The sequence below is a fragment of the Molothrus ater genome, chromosome 9 (assembly GCF_012460135.2).
Source record: "Molothrus ater isolate BHLD 08-10-18 breed brown headed cowbird chromosome 9, BPBGC_Mater_1.1, whole genome shotgun sequence".
Classification (NCBI taxonomy): Eukaryota; Metazoa; Chordata; class Aves; order Passeriformes; family Icteridae; genus Molothrus; species Molothrus ater.
In genome coordinates this window covers 14,440,453-14,466,038 of record NC_050486.2, presented here as the reverse complement: position 1 = coordinate 14,466,038, position 25,586 = coordinate 14,440,453, and the positions used below count along the sequence as shown (strand labels likewise).

The 25,586-nt window shown below is 37.4% G+C and overlaps 1 protein-coding gene across 2 annotated transcripts; it reads left to right on the top strand.

The window, feature by feature from the left end:
- The first annotated feature begins 454 nt into the window (after nt 1-454).
- Nucleotides 455-24,639, top strand: MTF2 (metal response element binding transcription factor 2). Of its 2 annotated transcripts, none has more exons than XM_036387755.2 (15): nt 455-657; nt 9,776-9,974; nt 10,122-10,203; nt 11,454-11,549; nt 11,933-12,033; nt 12,355-12,503; nt 13,715-13,810; nt 14,655-14,723; nt 15,529-15,652; nt 18,868-18,935; nt 19,314-19,484; nt 20,130-20,238; nt 20,396-20,454; nt 20,588-20,692; nt 21,494-24,639. In XM_036387755.2, the coding sequence occupies exons 1-15, from the start codon at nt 653-655 to the stop codon at nt 21,846-21,848; spliced, it is 1,788 nt and encodes a 595-aa protein (XP_036243648.1). In that variant the 5' UTR covers nt 455-652; the 3' UTR covers nt 21,849-24,639. The 2 variants fall into 2 exon arrangements, with proteins under 2 accessions (XP_036243648.1, XP_036243650.1); XM_036387757.2 differs by lacking the exon at nt 455-657 and adding an exon at nt 1,035-1,066.
- The last annotated feature ends 947 nt before the right edge of the window (nt 24,640-25,586 follow it).

Sequence of the window (25,586 nt, the reverse complement as noted above, 5' to 3'; positions counted from 1 at the left end):
CCCAGTCCGCTGCCCACGGGCCGGCCGCGGCAGCCTCCGGTACCCGGCCCGGGCCTCGCCTCGCCAACCACCGCGGCAAGAAGGCGGACCCAGGGTCATTCCACACGGCAGGACCAACAACGCCACGGCGGGGAGCTTTTCCCCGAGCCCGGCCGGGGGTTCTGCGGAGTGGCGGAGCCCAGACCCCCCCCCACATCCCCTCAGGTGCGGCGGGAACAATGAGCGCCCCAGCCACAGCGAGCCCCGGCGGCGCGCACAGATCTGCGCGAGGCGCGCACGCCTAAAGTAGTTCCTCTTTGTTCACCAGCGGCCAAGGCTCGGCTGCGCCCGTGTCCCTCCGCCGCGGCGCCCCCGCGCCCGCCCCCGGCGCTGCCGGCGCAGGCGGGGCCGCCGGGGCGGGGCCGCGGCCCTTTGTGCTCCCAGAATGCACCAGCGCCTCCTCCGCGGGAAACAAAAATGGCGAGGGGCTGCGCTGGGGCCGGGCTGCCCGTGAGGCGGGTCTGACCGTCCCTCGCCGCCTTCTGGCTCGGCTCCGCGCCCGGGGGCCCGCTGCGCACCGAGCGCCCGGCCGCACCTCACCGCGCCGCCGAGGGAGGCTCCCGAGCTCGCCGATTTCCCTGTATGAGGCGGTTGGCACCACTGGAGAGACCGAATGAGGTGAGGGTGGGGGGGAGGGAGGGCCGGCCGGGCCGGGCCGGGCCCGCGCGGTGGGGGGAGCGCGATCCCCGCAGCCCCGGCCGCCGGTGCCGCATCCCGGCGGCGCAGCGGGGAGCGCGGCCAGGGGCCCGCTCCGGCGCGGGGAGCCCGAGGCCTGGGAGGGAGGGAGGAGGGAGCGAGGGGGAGGGAGCTCCCTGCGAGCGGCCGCTGGCAGGCGAATGTGAGGGGTCAGCGGTGCTCCTCGGTGACCAAAACAAAGGGAGGGAGGCAGCGGGCCGGTCGGCGGGGCCGGGGGCTGCAGCGCTGAGGTGCCAGCAGCCTCGCGCCAGCTGTATTTCCATCTTCTCCTTCAAGGATATTGTCCGAGTAGGCTGCGTTTGCTCGAGTGCGAAGGGAACAGCACAAAGAGGTAGTGGTTTTCGTTGGTAACTTTGTGTTTGGGGATTTTTTTTTTGTTTGTTTGTTTGTTCTGGGTTTTTTTTTTTTTTTTTTTTGGTGTGGCTTTTTTTTGTTGGGGTTTTTTTTTGTTTTTTTTTTTTTTTTTAAGTACCTCATCTCTTAATTTCTGTCAGGCTTGACGATTTGAATATGCACAGCAGGCTTTTAGTCCACTTAAATGTGATAACTGTTGCTGGCTGAAAGGATATGCAGTAATGCATTTTCCTTTTTTTGCTATTGAATTCTGTGGAAAGAATGGGCTGATATGTCTTCCAGTGAAAGAGAACAATATGGTTCTGTGCTGGATGCTCTGGACGCTGATATTGGTGTTGAAATACGAGGGCTTGTCGTTCATCCATAAAGGATCAGGGTACTATTAAAAGTAGAGGGCCTGCATAATTAAATGAAAGGCTCTGCCAGGAAAGCAGTGTAGCATTGTGGTTGTTTCTGGAATGTGTGATAGGCCCAGCTTATCATAACTTTTAAAGCATAAACAAAAAGCGTAGCAATGGATAATGACATGGTTTTCTTCTGACTTAGTTTAAGGGAATGTGATCAATGATATATGCTCAAACTGCCAAAACTGTGGGATAGTAACAAAAAGTTTCCCTCTTGTTTCTTTTTCTTTTGATCTGTAATCAGGTTGGTAAAAGTTAACCTGGTAATGTTTGTCCCTTTTTTTGAGAGCTCAAATTGCATTTAATTTGAAAACATTTGGGATTAAGAGAGGAGGTGAAAATGTTTAATTTCTGTCTTATTAGAATACAAGTTAATGACTTCATAGCTTTTCATTTAAAGGAGAATAAGGGAAAACAAAGATTGAACATATGAAAGGAAATGCATAATGTAGTGAAAATGAGAACAATCTTTGCAAGGAGCTGCAAGCTGTGAAATGTGGATCTGTGCTGAGACTATAATGTAGTAATGTTTTCCACAGTTAATCCTTCTTTTGTCAAGTAAAGGTGTGTGTCTTCCCATCAACCTGCCTTTTCTGTTCTGGAAAGAATTTAAAATCAGATATAGATGCTTCTCATATGACTTAGTATGGCTAGTCAGCAGGGTATATATATTTTTTTAATAGGTGAAAGAGACATGTATTGATAGTTAGTATGAAGCTATGTTTGTCCTTCCCTGCACCAGGAGATCAAGTAAAATTTATGAGAAGAGCAGCTGTAACAAATAAGTTCCAGTTAATTTTTTAGTAGACAGTGGACTTCAGTATTCCCTGGAGATGGATGGGAATTAATGTAGAGGCATTGAAGCACATTTTGTGCTCCTCATGTGGGTTGTGGGGAAGGAAGCTCGGAGATGTGACTAGAGGCCAGCATGGATCTTGGATTAGGTTGTGAATTGGCTGCATTTTTGTGCGAGCGGCCACTGGCCCTGCTGCAGAGTTGGTTTCACCTTCTTCACAGGCCTTCCTTGCCGGAAATGGAGGGGAAGTGTGTCTGAGCAAAACACAACAGGAGAAGAATTATGAAACCACAGGTATGGCTGGAGAGATAAATCTCCATGCAGGAGTGAAATCAAGATGCTGACCTTTCCTTGAGAGAAGGAGAGCTAATGATGAGGGCACTCCTGATGAGTCTGGAAATACTTCATTAACTAAGTATCTTCCAGGATATCACTACTTTACTTACATCTTAGATCTATTTATTGTATAACTTCTGTGGAACGCTTATGGAGATTGATGTTCTTGCAGACTAACCTTAAAGAAGAAAACTTATTGTTATGGGATTTTGGTCGGCTCTGAAATCCTTTTCTTTCCCCACTTCTCTCAGAGCAAGGTAGAATGTTGTCTTTTATTTCTTTCATTGCTGGGGTGCATGCTCAAACTCCCTTAGGTCTGTTGCTGTGTACACTGGATTTGGATAGTGTAGAAACCCAAAAAGCAGTTGCTGCATTCATAGGGGTGCTGAGGATACAATTAAGGGGAATTATGGTCAGAAAAGGTGTCTTGTGACCCTGTACCATTGTTTTCTCCCTGTACCTTCATGTGCAAACACATGATCAGCCCCAAACAAATGGCTCTTGCAGTACATGACTGCCCTGTCTTTCTTCCCTACGTACTAAATGCGTTATTCTGTAATGATCTTTTAAACTCTAATCCTTTCACTATTTATATCAAAGAGATTTAAAACACTTCTAGTTATTTAAGATTTCTTGAGGGAAAATATGAGCAAAAATAAAATCACAAATGACTGTAGTATTATGAACATGGGGGTACACTTATCCTGCTGAACACCTCTTTTTAACAGTATGCATCAATCTTATTAAGGACAGTCATATTTCACAAGGACAGAGGGCAAAACCAGAGTATTCTATCTAGATGCTGAGGTTTTGTGTCACAAACAGTCACTTTCCTTCAGTCCTCTGGCTGAACTTCTCTCTGATATGTAACAGATTCATAGACATAACTGCTAATCAGATTAATAAGATGCAGGGCCTCACTTAGTTTTTATTACCAGTTTTTTATTTCTTAGAAGCAAAATTTATTAATTTTGTCACTTAACGTGATGTATATGCTTTTGAAAGCATGGATCTATTTTAAAAACTCACAAATGAAGAAGGAACTCCAGGCTAAGGTTGGCTGGGAGTCAGTTTTGCAAGATTGTCTGGGGATCTGACAGACAGAGAGCAGAATACCAGCCAGCAATGTCCTGTGAGCTAAGGCAAGTGGTATCCTGGGCTATGAGAACAGAAGACTGAGGGGAAATGAATATTTCCTTCTATGCAAAGTCATTAGACAGCATCTCAGCAGAATGCTGTGTTTGGGTGCTACCACTGCAAGAGACCTCAAACTAGAGGAGTTTGGTGTAGGGCCACCAGGACAGTCAGGGATGGCAGCACTTGCTCTGTGAGAGGAGGCTTAGGGAACCAGGTTCATTCAGCTTCAGGGAGATAAAACTGCAGCCTTGCAGCTCCTGTGAGAAAATCAGTGTGATCCAGTTAGTCTCTTCACAGCAGTACTTGGCAGGAGGATAAGAGGTAACATGCCTACATTGGAATAAGAGAGATTGTGATGGGGGAGGGAACATCCCCCTCTCCAGGGTGGCAGCTCAGCAGTGGACCAGGGGCACAGGGTGCTTTTGTGGCTGCCTGGCTTGGCCTCATGGCTGATGCTATGCTGAGCAGGACTAGAGAATTCCTGAGAGCCTTTCTACCCTGAATTATTGTATTATCCTAAACAACACTTAAAACCGAAAGTCATTTTGGTAATGTATTTCTTATCCCCCAGTCATTACTCTCTGCTTTTCTAGACTGAGGGATGCCAAGATTATAGTCCCCTTGCTTTTCTTTGGCACAGTTGGCTTTTGATTGTACCAGCATGCAAAATAGTGTAAAGATAAAGAGCTTCAAGTGTGTTTTGTAGATGTTGTATGATACAGCACATTGGAAAAGCAATATTCATTTCAGTCTTTGAAGTAGTGTAAGGGAGAGACTATAATCTCGATTTGTACTTGATCCTTTGCTCAATAAAATTAATGGCAATGTACTAATATAATAGCCTGTTTATGTGTAATTGAAAAGTGACTGCTGCAATAACATTGGTATTATGAAAAGCAAAGTGATTTTTTTTTTTCTTTTTTGTTACCTGTTGAATCAACCTGATCTGAGGTTTGGACCTGGGTTGGGGTGGAGGAAGCCAACCTAAGTTTGACTTGTCATCCTGTTAATTTTGACTGTCTTCTTGGCCCAGCAGAATCTTATTTGGGGGAGGAAAGTATGTTTGCCACAGTGAACAGATAGTGCTTGGTATGAGACCTCATAAATAGTGGGAAAGCTGAAAGGAAGAAATGTGGCCAGGATCCAACATTTCTCCAGCTGTTAATGTAGGTACCACATCCAGGTCACCGGCAATGTTGGAAACATGGCTTGAGCTTGGTTATGTGGAGCTGGGTAAACAAGCTATGATTATTACTCTCAGACAAGGTTAGTTTCCCTTTTTTGCTGTCTTCTAGCTGTGAGCACTTGTGTACCTGGCTTGTTTAGTCACCAGATCTCTCTGTGAGGTACTTCAATTTGTTTTAAATATCAGTCAGTGAATTCATATTAAGGGAAAGAAAACTGAACAGGAAGTTGATGGAGAAGCCAGCTTGTTATTCCAGAGTTGCTGGGAAGGAAGCAAGCTGCTGTATTGGTTAAGCCATGTGTGAAACTGCCATGAGTTTTGTGTGTTCTGAGCCCTTGATACACCTCCATTCCCCTCATTCCATGTGAATGTTAACTCCTGTTTTAAGGAGAGAAGACTACTGGTATTTTACAGCATCTTACAACTTCTTCATAGTTCATTTTTCTCTAATAAAGGGTAATAAAGGGCTAGTTTGCAACTTCAGACCAAAAAAAGTTGCAGTTAATCAGCAGTAATTTCATACTTCCAGAATCTGAAGTGATTATCTCTAGTTGTCATAAGGTCTTTCACTATATTTTCCTTTCCTGTGGGATACCACATTTCCAGTTTTGAGATAGATCCCAAACCTCTGTGGGCTATCTTAGTACAATGCTCTGTGAGATTTCTATCTGAATTGTCTCTGACAAGTCTTTAAAGTAATCATCCGTTCACTGTGATTTGTATTTACTAGGAATAAATGAGCTATTTGTCCCACTTTTGAGTTTTCTCAGCAGATTAAAAATTTTTTTAATGTTCTTTGGGCACTTTGTTGTTGAAACTTAGTATCTTTAATGCTTCCAAAAACTATCTGTGCTTATAGGATAGCTATCATCTGTTACTGTTGCAGCATTTATGAATCAGGCAGCTCTTCTCGAAAGTTTCCTGAAATTGTATGGATTGTTAGTGAACCTGACTAGTTCAGTCATGCAGTCTGGCAGTGCCAGCTGAGGGAGTTTGTGTCCCAAGTTGCTTGTTTGCATTTATTCAGTTGTGCTTACAAACAGTTCTGTTAAACAGATCCGTGAACTGAGATGGCTGGGGAAAAAAAAAACCAACAAAAAAACCAACCACCTGTCAGGGGAGTTTTTCTTAACAGTTTTTTCACAGCAGTTGTTGAGACTGAAGGAGTACAGGAATATGAATGATTTTAAGAAAAAGACACTTGGAAACAAGAATGCTCAGTCTCTTTAATCCTCCAGCCTCTTCACATATTTTCCCCCCAGCTTTTCCACTTCTTCCTTTTGTAGGATAGCTGTAGAAGTATGAAATGAGCACCAAAATTTTCTAACTGCTGATAAAGAGGTTAGAGTTGCAAGTGAGTCAAAACTAACCAAACTAATTTTGATAAATACAATGCTAGGTGCAGTAACTGCTTATGGTTCATAAATCAGACTGATTTGGGTAGTTGACTTTGGGAGGAAATTTGCCATTCCTGTTGACAATAACAATTAATGTCCTGCTTCTGCAATGTATTATAAACTAATTCATTAAGTAGATGAATAGAAGGTATCTACCTGTCTTACTTGAGAATATCTGTGGCTATGGTCTAGACTCCAAGGTGAAAATCAGTGAGCATTTTCAGTACTTTGACATCAACTTCTCAAGAAAAGGTGGAAGTGCATTTCTATTTTCAAACGTATATCAGTGTGCAGACACAGCTTACTGACTGCCACCACTAAGTTCTGAAAAATTGTATGGGTATATGAGTACTTGTTTTTGGTTTTGCATTTTAAGTGCTAGAATAAAATACAGCACAACATCCTTAACATTGAGTATTAGATGTAAAGCCATACATACTGTATGACATAGAGTGTAGCTTGGTTGTGAAAGTTAAATGAGATCATGTCGATCTTTATATTGTATGAGATTTTTTGAAAAACAGCGTATCTGATGGATATTGTGCAATTATAAGTTCTTGGAGAGAAGTGTTTAAGATGGTGGGGAAATTGTTATTTCAAGATTACTAACCATTGTATATGTTAGGAAGGTGCTATGAAGCTAACTTTAAGGAAGACTGGAAAGCAAGTTGCTGGAAAATGTGGAACTTTAACCTTCTTGCTTGCCAATTTTAAAATTCAGTTTGCATTTGAACTTCCAACAAAAGTTTTATTTTAATGCTAGGTGTAACTTTTTGGCATTCCACTACAGCAGTTAGAGCTGTGACAAGACAGATGGGCAAGTTAGTAACATTTTATGCATGTGGCTTTTACACTGGTCTGCACTGCATTTCTTGTGCAGTGGTTCTGGACGATACTTCAGAGACACCTACTTTAAGTAACTTATGTCCTGTTCATTAAAGTCAACTTGTTAAAACAGTTGGCTTCCTACTTAATCGCAGTCAAAATCACTGAGGGAGTGTTCCCCTGGAGAGAAACTTCCTATCCATGTGGCAAGCAACTGTTAAGTTACTGTCAGCCTATTGTAATAAGTAACCCTATTTTCAGTGTCTGAAATAAACCATGAACTGCCACAGCAGGAGCTGCTTCATGAACTGTTCAGTTGTCACTTCAGCACTGCCATCACTCACAAAGAGAGCAGTGTGGACAATGGAGAAGTGCCTGCTTTATTGGCTCACATCTTTGCTGGGTATCAAGGTTCTTCAGGGGCTGAAGCTGCTATTGTGTGTTTATGTTGTTGTATAAGTGAATGTATAGATTCATTTAAGTGTTTTGTGTCAATAAATGATGCACTTTTTTTTTGTTGTGCTTCAGTGGTGTTGTAAGCCAAATTTTGTACTTAAAAGAATGCTTTTGAAGACTTTTTTAAAAATAAAGCTCACAGTTGTTTTTAAAGTGACAATCAGTACTGTTTATGATAAATGAATTTATGTCTTTTTGTGTACTTGGTACAAGATCTTTCACACATTTCAAGTACTGGAAAAGAAGAATAAACTTTCCTGCCTTGTAGCAGAATAGGCTACCTATTTCTAGGCTAGCCTAGCTAGGCTAACCTAGCTTTTCCTAGGGTCTGAAACCCCAGAAAAATCTTTGAAAGAAAGTCTTTGAACCTTTCTGAGGGTAGTTCTGTCAAACCCGTTGTAAACCAGATGTCAGTGCCAAGAAAGCAAGAAGTAAGCGTCCTGGGCTGCACTCTGCTATGGTAAACCTATTTTGAATGCTGCATGTGTCCTGTCTCATTTGTCAGAGGTTTAGAGTAGAGCTGAGGAAAAGTAGCAGTAACTTGAATCAGCTTTTGTGTAAGAAGCAGCAGAATTGGTAAGATTCTTTAGCTGGGAAATCTGGCTGGGTGTTGGGTCTGAACATTGTTACTTGCCCCATGAAGAGAGAAGGTAGAAAATGACAGTTTAATTTTCTGATGCTGTGAGGAAGGATGTCAGATGAAGTGATAAGGTGTCAGCTGTGAAACAAGCCAAAGGATTTTTTTGGTCCTCTGGTCTTCCCTGGTCACCCATCTGAATATTTTTGTGTTTGGGATCAAGCAGGACTTAAAGTGGTGACCCAATTGTGCATGAGGATGCCAGAGGCCCATTATAGCTGCTCTTACTGTCATGTCATTGTTGAATGTCACTTAGATTATAAATATGCTTAAAGCAGCTGATTTTCTTGTGCCTAACCTTGGTTTAAACTGTTTAGTGTGGTATTTGAAGCCATTACCTTTCTAGTTTTATTGTCATATTGTGAGTAGTAAATTCTTTAGAGAGACGATTCCTTTCTCCTTGAAGCTGTAGAGCAACTTCTCAAATATGTGTATAGCAATTCTCAACCTATATGGGGCACTAATTAGTTTACTGGTTTTGTCTATGCTTTGAGATTAATTCAAATGTTTATGGTGCTGATAATGTACCTAAGATATCTTGAGTGAGGTGAAACTGCTCTTCAATTGACTGTATCCTGTTTAATTCCCTGCTCCCTAACTGTGTTTGCATCCTAGTTACACAAACCTGCAGTTTCTAGAGAAAATACATTTGGATATACAAATGGTAACTGTATTACATAGTCTCAAATTCTGAGTATTACTTGTGAAATTCTTCCTTGTGCAATCTCTGGTCCTGTTTTAATTTCTCTATTTTACTGCTTTAATTGAAGTGTATGTCAGACGGCTAGTCTGACATAAAAGTATATCCACACTTACATATAGATAGACTATATGTTGTGGAATGTATGAGGAAAAATGCTTGTTGATACAAATAACTTACAATTTTGGGTTTCATATATGAAGAAAGGTTGCAAGATCTGTTGTTTTTCTTTCCTCTCTGTTAGAGTAAGGTTTGAAAATAACAAGGAAAATTGATTTTACATAAGGAATTCCACATGTAGAAATTCTTCCTGTGCTGGAAAGCTCTACAGCTATGCTTAGTGGCATTGCATGGTTCTGTGTTGGTGGTACCTCAGTGTGTACCCTGAGCCAGCATAATGCTCAAGCTGTACTCTCCCAACCAAGGTAATGCAGTTAGAATTGGCTTGGGATCTTTTTAGCTTCCTTGGAATTTTAGAAAACTGGCAGTGATTTGAGTTTTGTATAATTAATCCTGTATTGAATGTTTTTGATGTGTTTTTCAATGCTTCTGATGATTTTATGAAGAGTTTCTGAGCTGGGGATGAGCATCCCAGTCCTCATTTACATTTGTTGATTTCCTAGAACACTTCTCTTTTATTAACTTGTTCCTTTCAGAAATTGTACACTTACTTAGTAGCAGAGGCACTGCTACTAAAGGTGTGTAAAGTTACAAAAGACAAGCAGGTCTCTTGCTCCCTGGAGTTGTGTTGGTATTTCAGTGGTTCCTTTAAGCCAGTCCTGGTTACCTCCTCTCCTGCTTGCCCCCCTCAGAGACTCCGCGGCAGTGGGAAATTCACTGGTCCAGAAGCGCTCTCCTTCACGTCGCAGCCACAAGAGCTCAGCGTCTCTGGCCAAGCAGTCGGTCCATGATGGACAGAAAGCCAAAAAGCCACTTTGTAAATTTGAGGAAGGTCAGGATGTCCTAGCTAGATGGTCAGATGGCTTGTTTTATCTTGGAACTATCAAAAAGGTAATCGCATTTTTTAACTTCACTGGAGTTTTAAAGTGTCGCATACTGTTGAAAATTGCAGTATTATTGGCTCACTTATGTAGTATTAAATACATTCTTCTGTTCGGTGCTTTTACTCATGGCTTCCACTGTATTTCTGTCTTTCAGATAAACAAACTGAAACAGAACTGCTTCGTTATATTTGAAGACAGTTCCAAATCCTGGGTTCTCTGGAAGGACATACAAACAGGCAAGAACTTCCATGAAGTAGTCATTGTTTGGTATCCTATTTGTTTAGATTACTGTTATCTGTTAAAAAAGATTATTATATAATATTCTTTTATTCTAAAGAGTGATATAATTTAATGTGAACCAAAACCAAAAATTAAACAAATAAGAAAAAAAAAATATTTTCAAACAACTGTCATTGAAGTTGCTGTTTTGTTTTGGGCTTTTGTTTGTTTGTCTGTTTTCACATGAGTGGGGTGGAGAAAAAAAAAATCTTCTAAAAATAATCACTTCTAAAAATAATCACATTTGAGTTTGTTTGGGTGGGGGTGGATTAGTTCTCTGCCCTAACAGAAAATTCCAGGCCCTAATTTACACCAAGCTTATATTCTTTGTACCGTTTTCAGTTCAAACGACAGAATATGGAAAGAAACGAAAGCTTGGTGAATCTTATGTTTGAACAGAGTTTGGCCACTTAAAAGGAACACCATAACTGTTTCACATAAGAAACCCTTACAGGTTTTGGAGTACTCATGTGATATAAAGAAATGTGTAGTTATCAAGTGAGGCACCCATCATATAATACCTTACTGGTTTTCAGACATTTCAATAATAGTTAATGTTTTTATAACCTAATGCTAATGAAGCATGGATGATAATTTATTCTGCAAATCAGTTACAGTTTCCTTGTTGTACAAACAAGTGGAAATCTGCTCTGGCTCTTTTTGATTCTTGATGTTTAAGATTCTTGATGTCTACTTAAAGGAAAAGCTTTGTATTGTAATAGCAAAAAATCAACTGCTTTATTTCTTTAAGCTTGCAAAAAATGCTGTTCTACTGTGTAGTACTAGTTTATAATCTGATTCATTTATCCTATCAAAATTTAATAAATGAGTATGAGGAAAATTTCAAGTTGATGACCCTTATGGGTCTCTTCCAACTCAGATAGTATTTTTTTTTAGGTATTTTTAGCCTAAATTTGCATTCCTTATTCAGTTACTCGACTTTTATTGTTAATCTTGAGGAACCATGGACTGCATAGTCAGGATGCTATACAAAACCTATAAATATCTGATAGCTTATCATAGGTGATATAAATATTTATAACACAGTCTGTACAAAATGTCTGAATATGTTCTTATTAAGAAGTTTGTCACTGTAACAGTGTGTTTCTACAATGCATGCATCTGTAAGTGAAATTATGTACATGTGGTAACTGTGTTTCAACTGCAGATATAATCTGAAAAAAATCACAATCTCATCTTTGTCTAGGAGCCACTGAGAGTGGGGAAATGGTCTGTACAATATGTCAGGAAGAGTATTCAGAAGCACCAAATGAAATGGTTATATGTGATAAATGTGGGCAAGGTAACTAGATTTTTTTTCTATTTACTGCATTTTAAAAGATGTTTTGATTTGTTTCACAAAGGAGGATATTTGCCCGGCTATGACTGACTGCTCAACTGATCTTAAATTTTGTAGCCCTTAGTGGCTATTAACAGCTCAGTGAAAGATGATAATCCATGTTAAAGTGACTAACACCTGTTCTGTAAGTCAAGATTATTTTTTTCTACTAAGAAAATTTAAAAGACCATTTGAATGTGTTACCAATCTTTTTGTTCAGGTTTTTGGCACTTAATTATGGATAATGCCTGATAGTTGCATTAAGTTATGTGCTTTTGGCAACATAGCTAATTCGATGTAAGCTTTTGTCATTTTAATAACAGTTTGGTTGATCATTTTTCATCCAGGTTACCATCAGCTGTGTCACACACCAAATATTGATTCCAGCGTGATTGATTCAGATGATAAATGGCTCTGTCGACAGTGTGTATTTGCAACAACAACAAAGGTGTGTTTCTAGAAAAAAATGTTAATACATTTCATATTGCATGCATCTTTGTTTTTGAAATTGAAACAACAAAAAGAAATGGCATTTTTTCAGTGATTTCTTTATCTTTGATCTGAACTCAAATTTTGTATGTTGAGAAATAATGCTGTTTTAGAAATTGACAATATTACACTCTTAAACATGCTAGTATAAAACATAAATATACCTGAAAATATTTGACTTGAAAATTATGAAAACTTTTCTACAATCAAATGAAAAGCTTTGGAAATTTCAGATATACATGACTGGTTTTTGTAAACTACTGTATCTGTTCTGGCTCAGAGAGGTGGTGCGCTTAAGAAAGGACCAAATGCCAAAGCACTGCAAGTCATGAAACAAACCTTACCATATAATGCAACAGACCTTGAGTGGGATGCAGGTCATAAAACCAACGTGCAGCAGTGTTACTGCTATTGTGGAGGACCTGGAGAGTAAGTAAATGGATAATATGTAAGAACTTTGCTCTACTGCAGCTACAAACTTGGACTCTTTTCTTCTAGACTTCCTTGTGAACTTGTTAGTTTTTGTTTCTGTGTGTGTGCATATCAGAAACTGGATGCAAAGTGGGATTTTGAATTCTCTGTACATTTGTGAAATGTCTCACAGTGGGAAATATATTAATTTATTTTCTTCTTCCGTAAAATATTTTGGTTTGTTTTAATTTTGTCACGTGACCATCACAGTACATTCTGTAATGAGCAAGATTTTTGTCTTGCTACTTTTGATGTGTTGAGTTGGGATAAAGTTGTTTGTTGATGATCTTGCAATGCTAGGCAGAATTTTTCTGATATTAACTCAGCTCTGTCATAAGTCACAAAAGTAAATGTACTTAGAGATTAGTTTATTAAATTTTGTTGGAATAGACAGCTCTCTGATTCTACTATAATGTCATATCCTGATTTTCAGTGACTGGTAGGGGAAAGATTTTTTTTTTTCCTCTTATGGCATTACAGAGTCTTCTGCTGGTTCTTTTTTACAAGAAAGGCAAAAAGAGGACTTCTTAAGCAGGTAGAGATGAGTACTCTGGTGTCTGCATGAATGAGTGAAAGACTAAGATAGCATTGTAGATTTGAGGTCAAGGCAAGTAAAGAGTCCCACAAAACAACAAAGTTTTTGAGGGTATACACACAGGACAGAGCTCTGGTTTGAGACTTGAACAAACATAGCTGTCACTTTTGCATGGTTCCTTTTCTCAAGGGAGAAGCTGAAAAAGGAAAAGGTGTAAGCTATGAGGTTTCTTTTGAGGATTCAAGTAGTTGGATCCCCAGAACAAATGTTTGTGACATAATGCAGTTGTGTCGTGCTTTAGAAAGTAACAAGGAAGCTAACAGAAGGAGCTTATATGGAGTTCCTTAATTCTTACTGAGAATTAAAAGGTGGATGTCAGAGTAAATTAAATGATTTTTTTTCTTAATTTAATAATTTAATTAATTCTTTTACTAGGCTGTCTTTTATTATTCCTCTCTGTCTTTCCCAGTAATTAATTATGGAACTAAATGTTACTGCAATATCCATAGAGATGACTGTTTTATAACCTGTGCAAATCAGTTTGGGTCACAAGATCTATTTAATTTAAATATAATGAAGAAACAACTTTCAGTAACTTTTTAAACACATCTTGTGTCTCTTTCTGTTGTTGAAGCTGGTATCTAAAGATGTTGCAGTGCTGCAAATGTAAACAGTGGTTTCATGAGGCTTGTGTGCAGTGCCTCCAAAAGCCAATGCTTTTTGGTGACAGGTAAGAAAATTAAGCTGTATTTTGTTGGTTGTATTAAAATGTGAGGGAAATCTCACATATGAACTTTTATTAGGGCATCCATAACACAACAGTGTTTTTCAGAAAGGGCTTGAGTTTTGAGTAGAAGCTTATACACAAGACAGCCTGTGTTTGGGTGCCAGGAAAATGCAGTTCTTCATCTCAGTTGAACAGGATGCAGTGGTGGGTGGTGGAGAGGTGACAAATGGAGAGTTGGATTGCAGCTGTTACTGCCTTTACTTTGTGTGGAAATCCTTTATACAATAGGTGCAACTCTGCATCCTCTGTTCGTGTGTGAGGAGTTAGGACAAAAAGACAAACAAAAGTGCTGGTCTGTGCTTCTATTTGAAGAGGAACTTGGAGCACTTGCAGTAGATGAAAGAGGAAAACGAGAAGAGAATCAAAGAGCATTTCATTCATTATTTATTATAATTTTATGTGGGAATTTTTCTGGAATGTTTGTATGAAGGAACTGAGTTAGGACCCAGAAATGTATGGATCCTTAAAATGCATATTTGCACTTTTGTGCTGGGGACATTACAGAGCATCTTAACTGATACAGTCACAGGTTGAGGGACTTCCTCAGGCAGATTGAAGCAGTGGTAGCAGGATGAAATCAAAGAAGTACCTTGTACCTGGCCCAGTAGGTATCAGCACAATTATAAAAGTTGCTAAAGTAAAGAATAAAGGGACTCAGAAATACTACATGGCTGTGTTTCTAGCTTGCTTAACTTTCATTTTTTTTGTGATCAGGGTGTTTAAATGCTGTGTGTATGGACACCCATCACCCAGACACGTGTACATATACATTTGTGTGTATTTTTAGGTTTTATACGTTCATTTGCTCAGTTTGCAGTTCTGGACCAGAATACCTCAAACGTTTACCCTTGAGATGGTAAGTATGAATTTTTAAAAAAAGGGTGAGTTGGATACATGCTCTGCTTTTCTTTTCGATGTTCTGTTTCTCCTTGCTAAAATGGAAATCTGCTTGTTAGCTTGGGCTGTTTCCTGAGTCCTTCTTGCTGTGTGTATGATCAGGGATAAATCTCTTTCAAAATTTATCTGTAAGGGTAGAGATGTATTGTGATTGCATGCTCTTGGGATTCAATCCTGGGATCATTCAGTGGACTAACAAGCAACGACTCACTCTTGGTGTATGTGAAGATTGTGATATCTAAGTGAAGTGGTTTTTGCAGGTTTAGGATCCTGCTATATTATCTAAGCCAAACATATTGAGCATCAGAGCACACATCCCGATATATTTTATAATGGTTTCTTTGAATAGACTTAATGGAACTAGTCTGTAATAGAAATGCTATCCAATTTAGTGGATATATACTTGGTGCTAACAAATACATGGTGGAAATTACCTTGTTAAATGTTAATTCACCAAAATACTTGCATGAATTCAGAACTGATACATTCAATTATGAATTCAGACTTACTTACATATCCCATGGTTCAGACCAGTTTTGGAGTTTAAAAAAATCAGAAATGAAAGTGAGATGCAAAACAGAAGGAATCACCTGAAAAGAAATTGCAGGAGACTTCACAGTGTTGTCTGGATTGAGTGTCTTAAGTTGGGCTTTGTGTTCCTCCACCTGTATAATGCTAATATCTTTTCTACTAAATTGTTTCAAAGGAAAGCAATTGGAAGAAAAATACTTGTTTTCTCTGGTTTTTTTATTCAAATATTCTAGGGTAGATATAGCACATCTATGCCTTTACAACCTAAGTGTTATTCATAAAAAGAAATATTTTGATTCGGAGCTTGAACTTATGGCCTACATTAATGAAAACTGGGATAGATTGCATCCTGGTGAGGTAAGTAAGTAGAATACCCTTTCTTGTTTCTAAATCACAGTGCATACATATGTCCTGAAAGTTGACAAGCTGTGAACTGTTTTACTCTGGATGTTAAATCCTTTATTACCTTGAAATCTGATAATCCCAAGTAATGAAATAAAAATTTTTTTCCTTGCAGAAATAGAATGCTTTTTAAGTGGTGCATATTTTTCTAAACTGTAAAGTTTCTTCAAGTCATCTATGCAACTAATTACTTGCGTAGTGACTTTCCATTACTTAGCTGTTTATTCTGTTGCATATTTACATTCTGTTATAGTTTCATGATTCTTTGATTACTTTGATATTTTCACATGCTCTGACCTGAAAATCTAAATGTAGAATTGAAGGCAGAGTATTATTGCATGTGAAGACCACATTCAGTGTCTCTAAGGTGTAACATGTTTTTTATGTGTTAAATATTCTACTCCAAGATTTCTTTCCTTCCTAATTCTTACAGTGGGGGGGTGGTCAGTGTGTGTCCAGGTTGGTTTTGATCCTTTTGCAGTTGGATTCAGCTACTTGTCAAGGCATTTTTATTTTAGTTCATTACTATACTAGTTATTTTCCCAGTGATTTGATTACTGGGAATTTATCTTAGCATTAAAGAAAATCCATTTACTCAAGTAGATTGACTTCATATTTAACTAAGAGGACCAGTGTTGATCTTGGTTTCTGTATATGAGGTTAGATGCAAAAATTTATGACTTAAGTTCAAAGTGGGATACTGCTAGTAGAGTAAGTACTCTTTTTTTGTGCATGAAAATCTTTTAGGCTTTTGAAGGTTTTTTAAAATATATGGCATATAATGGGCTGAAATTTTCTATCAGTACACTCTACTTCTGTACTTCAGTAAATTCATAGAACTGTAGTCCATTTTTATTAGCACTCAATGTGAGAACCAAGTGTATGTTCTTGGTTCAAATAAGTAACTCTTTTTCATAAATAATGGAAAATAGTCTAAAGATATGTATTTTAAACTATCGATGTCAATAGTTGATAGAAAGTTAAGCAAACACTAAAGCATTACTAAAAGTTAGAGTCATGAATACATATCTGGTTTACTTTGCTATGTATGGCATCTTTTACCTAAGTCATGTAGAATCAATAAATCTGTCATATGAAGTCTTGAGCTTTGAATTAAAAAAAGGCTACACAAAATGTAATTTTCACACCATTTTATCAATAGAATGAATTTTTTAGCTATCTTACTGTACAGCTTAACAAGTATGTAAGCTGTATTTAATTTTGAATTTGGTTTTTCTTAGTATTGAGGGAAATGCAGAAGAAAATGGTTGTTCATTTAACATAATGTCATGTGGACTAGCTGTTCAGAGCAGTGGATGAGGAGGGTGGAGCTGGCATTGGCTTGGAGCACATAAGCCATTTTGAAGAAGTTGAAAGGCTGCACTCCTCTTTGTGCTCTTCCCCTTTCTGCTTCCAATCCATCCATGCTCAGTCTGTGAAAATCAGGTAACTAAGGGGAGGAAGGAAAGGGCAGATCCAAAACAAATCTGCCAAAACAAACTCACTTCTTTAATTTGTATTTTCAATTCTTTAATATTTCTACACCTTCAGAGGAACTACTGATTTGAAGTCTGAAAGTTACACTTTTAAAGGGCTAGATTTTGAATAAATTCATACAAGCTGTATTGAAATATTTAAATACCTTATTCAGAACAGATTTTAAGTGTCTTTCATCAAGTTGGCAAAAATTTGCTTGAAAAATCTGATTAACTTTAGTTAATTAGGGAAATGAAGGAAACAAATTAGTCACAGAAATAATTGACATGTACAATATAGTGATTTTAGGGGTTTTGTGATCTCCTTAAATTGCCACTGTTAAAAATGACATTTTAGTTTCCTTCTCCACCTATTTATACTTGAGTAAGAGAAAAGGCTTTTAGCTGTAGGTAAGACAGTAGTAAATGGTGGAGTTATCAGAACCCCTAAGCCAGTCATTTTTAACATGTTGTTATTTAGAAAGCAATAAATATGTGGCAATTTTCTGTAGTCTAGCGTTGCAAGACCTCTAGATAGCAATGGATTGAACAGAATGCATATGGTGAAGATGGAAAAGTAGTTGTTACTTTCTGTGGCTAAAACCTCTTGAACACCTCCATTACTTTTGGTAGTCAGGTAGACTTTCAGTCTTGCCCAAAATTATGTTAAAATGTTGGGATTTATGAGTACATTTATTCTCTTTTTTTTAGCTGTTAGCATGTTGCATTCTTTGACCTTTTCTCTCTGTCATGTTTGGTGAGGATTGTATTCTTTGAAAATTATCTGATCCTGAGTTTTCTTGACTTTCTTTGAGCTGTAAATGTTGTACAGTCTGGTCTTTAGTATTCATATTAATAGTGAAGCTTATAAACTGCTGACAGCTCTATAATTAAAGATAAATTTACAAGTTTTGGCATGGCAACTGGAAATAATGGTAGTTCTGCTTGAATTGAAAAGTAGATAAATATAAATGTAAACAATCTATTTTTACATTTTGGTACATAAATGTTGTGTCCATGTGATAGTCACCACCATACTTGTTATGCTTTTCTCTGTAATTATTTATGCAGTTTTTCAGAGAGAAGATTTCATGTTTTGAAAGCTTGATAGGTACTTGAGGTTTTGGTGAAAGGAGGGAGGTTAGACTGGGTCTTAGCTGAAGGGTCATGAAGATGCATCTACTGGCTTGGGGTTTTTTTAATCCTAATAATTCTTCTGTGTGTTTTCCTTTCTTTTTTGTACAGGTTGAGTAGTATTAAAAAAATATTAATTGGGTCCTATGGCAGGATTTTGCCATAATTATCATAAATAATGAGGTTCTTTTGTCTATATAGTTATCCTCTGTTTGCAATCTCAGTTAATTTAGGAGTACATACAGAAGATTTTTTGTTAGGAGTCTTGGGAGTCTTGTTAGGATTGTTTGGGAGAGCAATCTGGTGTTATGTTCCCTCACTGTACTAAATGTTTTTGAGATGTTTTTCTTGTACTTCTTAAAAGTGAAACTCATTCTATGTCCTGGGCTTGATCCAGGCATTAATTCTGTGGATGTAAATGGGATTATGCTTAATATGCACAGCTATTATTTCCTTAATGAACTTCACATTCAAATCTATAGTTACAGTGACTAAGAGTAACTGGGATCTTTCTATTACTAAAGAATTTGAGAGGTTAAATGATTTCTTAATACTTTACAGCTGGCAGACACACCAAAATCTGAAAGATATGAGCATGTCCTGGAGGCATTAAATGATTACAAGACTATGTAAGTTATTGCTACTTGTTTTAAATGTTGTTTGCCTGTTTAATCTGACTTAGGTTACAGTCTTCAGTCTATGGGATAATCACTCTGGCTGTAGATAGCACTTTAAGTTTTAAATAATGTTTCTATTTCAAACTATAACATTACATAGCTGCTTTGATTGTGACCCAGACTAAGAGAAAGAACTGTTTTGACTTCCATCCTCCTTCCACTTCACATTCTGGTTTTGAGAAGGAGGATTGCAATGGGGTAAAGAGGGGAATAAAGTAGCATTTAAATGAATATTCTCTTTGCATAATTTTGTTTTGCATGTACCATGCTATTGTAAAAGTTGAATTCCCTGGTATCAGAACTTTAACAATTAATTTAACATCCATCTAGGTTTATGTCTGGAAAAGAAATAAAGAAAAAGAAGCATTTGTTTGGCTTGAGAATTCGAGTTCCTCCTGTGCCACCGAATGCTGCTTTAAAGGCTGATAAAGAGCCAGAAGGAACTTCACATGAGTTCAAAATTAAAGGCAGAAAGTCATCTAAACCAATCCCTGATGTGAGGTAAAATAACCCAGTCATTCTAGCTCTCTTGTGGTTAATTTGGGCTACTTTAGTTATTTTTTGGTGCCAACAAAAAAGGCCTTTTCTTTGTAGAATGTTTTTTTAAAAAATTAATTGTAAAGGTAGATTATTTGTGAAAACAAGGTCTCAGAACAAATGTAGTTAACTTTCTATTAGGATTCTTCTAAAAAATCAGCGTGAAATTTAGCAGTAAGAACAATAGAAAATATCCCAACTTTGCTGTCATTTGGGAAACAAAACCTTTTGCCTTACTGGATCTCTTAAGCAATAATCTAACTAGAATTCTCAGTAGGAAGAATGTTGTGAAATAGTAACTTGTATTGGTAAATATGCCATCTTTTTCACCAAGAGTGGTCATGTGAATAAATGATATTTAACACTTGTTCATTCCTCTTCAACATTTGGGAATCAGTAATGTCCCTAGAAATACATTGACTCTGTTATGTTACTATAAAGACAAAACCATGTAGCTTTGTACCTGCAAATTTTGATTTGCCAGAATCACCTCATTTAATACAATATTTTAGAAATAAGCATCTAATTGTTATTCACTGCCAAAGGAAAATATGTATTCAATAAAAACTATCATCAGTAATACAGAATAAAATACAAATTTTCTTCTAGGGAATTAAGTAATGGTATAGAAAGAAAGGGGAAAAAAAAATCAGTAGGTCGTCCACCTGGTCCCTATACAAGAAAAATGATTCACAAAACTCCAGAGTCATCTCCTCTGGTAAGGATATTTCTTCCCCCTTCCTCCCTTCCTTCTAACTGCATCATAAATGTTGAAGAAAAACATAACAAGTTAATATGAATTTATATTCTCCCCCCCCCTTGCTCTCAAATAAAATCAATAAAAAAATTTAAGTACTTTTTTTTTCCCCCCTTAGGATAATGAACCAGTTCCAGTGATAGAGAACCCAGCCTTGGAATTACCCTGCACTGTTGGGTAAATTAAAAAAAATCCCTCCTATCAAGCATTGTAATACCATGTCATTTATCTGTTTGCTTCTGAAATGTCAGCTCAGTTTTTAATGTAAGATTATTTTTTTGCCTGTCAAACCCATTACCTTGCAAAACAGGAAATCTGATGGAACTGCACATTCATCCAATACCTCAGATGTGGAATCCACAGGTGCTGCCAGTATGAAAGAAACTACCTCATCTAACATTTCCAGACATTATAGGTAACTACTCAGTTACTCTATCTGCTATGAAGATCAAGATTTGCAGTGTATTAATTTTACTAAAATTTTCTCAGAGTAGAGCTATAAATAGCATGGGGAAACACAAAGAAATAGGATGAGTGAAAATTTGTCTTGAATAGTTCTGTTTACAACTCAAGAGTGTGAGGATTTTTTTGGTACTTGCTAACCACTGTTTTTGATATCCAATATGTGGCTAAGTGACGTTTACTGAAAAAAATTAAACTGCAAACATTTGCTGAGTTTAGTTTTCTACTAGTGGTCACAAAAGAACTGATGTACTCTGAATAAATTTTAGCAGCTTGTTGTTTTTTAGGTTTATATGTTCATGTTATAAAATACTAAGTATGCAGTGATTTTCTACAGTCATTAGAGCATGAAAAAATTTTGGCACAGAGTTTATAAATAAATTATTAACTGCAGTCAACCTTCCTTCAAGCAAAACTTTTCTCTCTTGAGTTCAGCAAATAGAAATTTCTCTTTTATTGGCGTATGTGGATTTTACTACTTTGTCTCCCCTTTCTGGTTCATGCTATTGAGTGCTTTCATGAGTCATTTTGTGTGCATTATTGATACAATTTTCAAATAGCTCAGGTTTAATTTAGAGTTCTGAAATTGTTACCAACTGTGTCATACTTACAGTTACCTGTCTGTAGGCAATAAGTATTTTTTGAGTGAAAAAACAACAAAAGTTATTACATGAGTGCCATGCAAATAACTGATGCTACAGCATCCATGTTGAATTCCCTTGGAGTTAATGCTGTGGGGTTTTATTTTCAATAGTTTATCTGACTCGAGAAAAAGGACTCGAACAGGAAGAACTTGGCCTGCTGCAATACCACATTTGAGGAGGAGAGGCCGCTTTCCACGAAAAGCACTCCAGACTCAAAATTCAGAAATTGTCAAAGATGATGAGAGCAAGGAAGATTACCAGTATGATGAACTCAATACAGAGATACTTAACAACTTAGCAGATCAGGAGTTACAGCTCAATCATCTGAAGAACTCCATCACTAGTTACTTTGGTGCAGCAGGTAGAATAGCTTGTGGGGAAAAGTACCGTGTGTTGGCTCGTCGGGTGACACTTGATGGAAAGGTGCAGTATCTGGTGGAGTGGGAAGGAGCAACTGCATCCTGACTGTAGGACTGAACATTATGTTCACTGCACTGTCATCTGTAAGTACAGTTCATAATGCAGAGCCACGAGAGAAATGGTCTCTAAATGTGTTTCTAAAAAAAAACAAAAAACAAAACAAAACCAGTTTAGCCTTAACATGTAATTGTTATCATTACAGCTCTTGTGATAAAGACTTATCTTTTTAAAATCGGATCTGAGACTTAAATTTTTTAATCTGAACATTGTTAGATTGTTTTAGGTTGGGATATTTTGGGTTACAATTGCTTAAAAATGTGCATGGTGTTTAAAAAAGGATGACATTTTCTAGAGAACATTCCATGGATACAGTTATTGTGATTTAGAGAAAATATTATGTAGATAGCACAAATATTTGAAAAATCTTGGTTTGTTTTCTTACCCAAATGTTTGCAGAAATGTATTTCTATTTCAATACTTTCTAGATTTCATAAGTGCAGTGTATATAATGCCTACTGAAGACTGTAAAATACTGAAGTTTTCTTTCAAACAAAGTGTAAAAAAAAAAAAAAAGAAAAAAAATATATTGAGCCTGTAAATTGCTCTGTGACCAGACTTCGTCTTCTTAATATATTCAGTGTGTGTGCGTGTGTGTGTGCTGTATACCGAGGTGTATATGCACACACAGCCCTGGCGTGTATATAGATGTGTGATTGTGACCTATGCAATACAGATTATGGGATCGGTCAGCTTCTGAGAACACATCCCATAATTCTTTTTTCAGGAATAGTTGCCAGTATTTACACAGCAGCATTTCTTCTCAGGCTTATTGGGTGCTGTTGCTTTTTATGTACTAAGGAAAAGTGTCCAACCAGTGCAGCATGTTCTGGCAGTGGGTGCAGTCAATGATGGTCGTGTGCTCTACATTCCATTATTTTCCATTTGAATTAACCAATAAAAAATAATGCAGGATCTGAAGATTTTGAAATGAATTCTACTGGATATAACAATTTGAAAGCTCTCATGGCACTCTGATTGTAAATTTCATGTCCCAGTTATAAAGTAAGTTGACAGGAGTCGTGCAGGATTTCTACGTACATGTAGAACAGTCATATTTTGATAAATGTAGTATGAATTAAGTGTATTATTGCACAGGGTCAACAAATGTTGCCATTTGAAGTAACGTTACTGATTTTATTACAACATTACCTCTTTTGTGTTTATAAAATGTACCAAGTTTTAAATTGGTAAGATTATTTTACTTGTTTAAAAAAAATGTCAAAAAGTCTCTTGCCAGTATTAGATATTTTTTCTTTGTCTGCTACTTTTTGAGGGGGTTTTAGCCAAAGAGTAAACAGAAGAATATTTTTACTTTGGTGGTTATTCACTGTACTGTATAAGGTTAGTTTTCTTACATGCTTACAGTTTGCCACCAAAATAAAATTATGTAACATTAACAAATGACAGAGTGGTTGAAAGTGTACTGCCTGAGTTAGTACTTATTTATTCCATTACTTGGTTATTTGACTTTTTCTGCTCATCTTGAACATCTTGAAAAGGTGACTTTTTTTTCTGAATTTTTTTTTGTCACCTTATAGCCAAAGGAAGCAGAGAAAGCTTTTTATCCTGTGTTTGGCTTATGGCTGGCTGGGTTATATTAGCTTTATAAAAATGCTAATTAAAAACTCCCACTTCTGTTTACCTTCACTAAAATGTGTGGGTTTTTTCTCACACCCTCAGCTATTAATTTAATGTTGCCTTGCCTATAGCTGCAATATTTTGATAACACAGCAACTTCATGTTAATTTTTGAATGTTTATATCTTGAGATAATGCAAAATGTAAAGCCTTTGTAACCTTACTCACACCATCTGTATTTGTCTTTATTGTTTCACTTTATCCAAGTCCTTTAATTCTAACTGAACACCAGCAGTATTTTTCATAAAGATTCATTTAACGATAAATATTGGAATGTACTTGGGGACTTAAGTGGGGGAGGTGTGGGGAGAAAATACTTGTCAAACTTCAGCTGTCCATAGACCTAACTATTGTGAATGTTGTTTTCATTTTATTACGGTGGTTGACTTAACTCTGATGTTCAGTTTGTATTTTTGGAATTGCTTTTCTCTTAGAATTAAAAGACCAACATTAAATGTGTGTATTTTTTGAGAGAGAAGAATGAGTTTTGATTCTGTACTCTTGTGAAGCACATACTTGGTGGCATCTTCCCATCCATCACTTCCCAATCACTAGCTTTCCTGTTCCTGTCCTGGAGACACTTGCCCTGCACATAGACACTAACTGGTGTTCCAGCTATGGTTGAGGGATGCTTTGTTACAAGGTGTCATGTACTGGAAAATGCTGCAATAGTGCTGCTGAAGATAGAGCTAGAGTAGTAATTAAAGCACACCTACAAATGCCTTTCTCATTTTATGTGAATTTCATTGTATGTAGTAGTGGTGTGTCTAAAGGAAAAAGACAAATGTTGCTGTATGTAATGATTTCATTTTGGTATAACTCGATCATTGTATGTACGCATGTGTGTAAATATATGTAATTCAACTTTGTTGTGGTCACTGATTTAGAACCATTTCTATGTGTATATTTAATATTTTCCATTATGTTTTATTTGTATTACAGTAGTATTTAGATAGGAGAAGTCTCTCGTGACAGTTCTAAAAATATAGATATCGCATGAATAAGAGAGCAAAGAAATAATGGCACAATGCTGGTCAGAATTGTAAGATATGCATCATAGCAAACTATTTGTCAAATCATTGTTCTCAACAATACTTCAACAGGAATTTTGAATAAAACTATGGTTTTTCTATGCATAATGCATTTTGAGTGAGATTACGAAGGAATTTTGAAAAATCTCTAAGCATGGTACATGAAATGAAGGTCAATATTTTAATTTAACATGATGAAAACAAATACATTTAAAAAGGCCTTTAAAGGTGAAGACAAGCACTTTATTGTCTAGGGGGTGGGGAGGTAATTTAATAAACAGAAAAACAGTTTGTCTTTGGAACATCCTACTAAAGTGATCTTTAGTGTTATATTTTAAAAGGAAATTGGTGAATGGAGATGGAACATACCAAGGCTGACAATGGAGCAATAGAACAGAGTGATAAGGATAAACTGGACAGAAGCATCAGTTCTGTGCACAGAGGGAAGAGGAGGAGTCTTGCAAGTGCTATGCTGGTAATATGTTCAGGCACATCTCTAGTTGGATCACATCTGTCTGAATGAAAAATAAGGGCATGATGGAAGAAAATTACTTTTTGTAGAACCCTTTTTGGAGAAAAGGGTTTAGGAAACATTGAAACATTGTTTGGTCAATGTTGAACTTAAATACCCATATTGAGGTGTGAGATCTATTGATATCCTGGTTTAGTTAGAAAAACATTAATGCATGAGTTAAACTTTGGAGGTGTCAATGTTTGTAGAAAAGCTTGCTGGTGTTTTGGTTTTTTTTTTGTAAATTGGATCTCTATAGGTGAGGTATGGTGAAATAAAAGATGGGAAGAGAGTCTCCTTTGGAGTCCTTGAAGGAAGCTGGGAGGGGGAAACAACTGTCTTTTAGCAAAGGTAGTGCAGGACAATAGAAAGGAAAACAAAAGACCAATACCACTACAAGCTGTGCATAGTCTGAGAATGAGCTTGAAATTTGATGCTTTTGCTGTCTTTCGATTTTGTCATTCAGCAACAATGAAACAAGATTTTTGTATTGTCTTGGTGTTTTAATGTTCTGCATTTTTCAATCCCTTAATGTTCTCAGCTA

What these genes read in the sequence shown, in the direction of transcription:
- MTF2 (XM_036387755.2), top strand. An exon ending in TATTTGCAACAACAACAAAG is followed by an intron (nt 12,034 to 12,354) that starts GTGTGTTTCTAG and finishes GTTCTGGCTCAG; the next exon opens with AGAGGTGGTGCGCTTAAGAA. An exon ending in AAACCAATCCCTGATGTGAG is followed by an intron (nt 19,485 to 20,129) that starts GTAAAATAACCC and finishes ATTTTCTTCTAG; the next exon opens with GGAATTAAGTAATGGTATAG.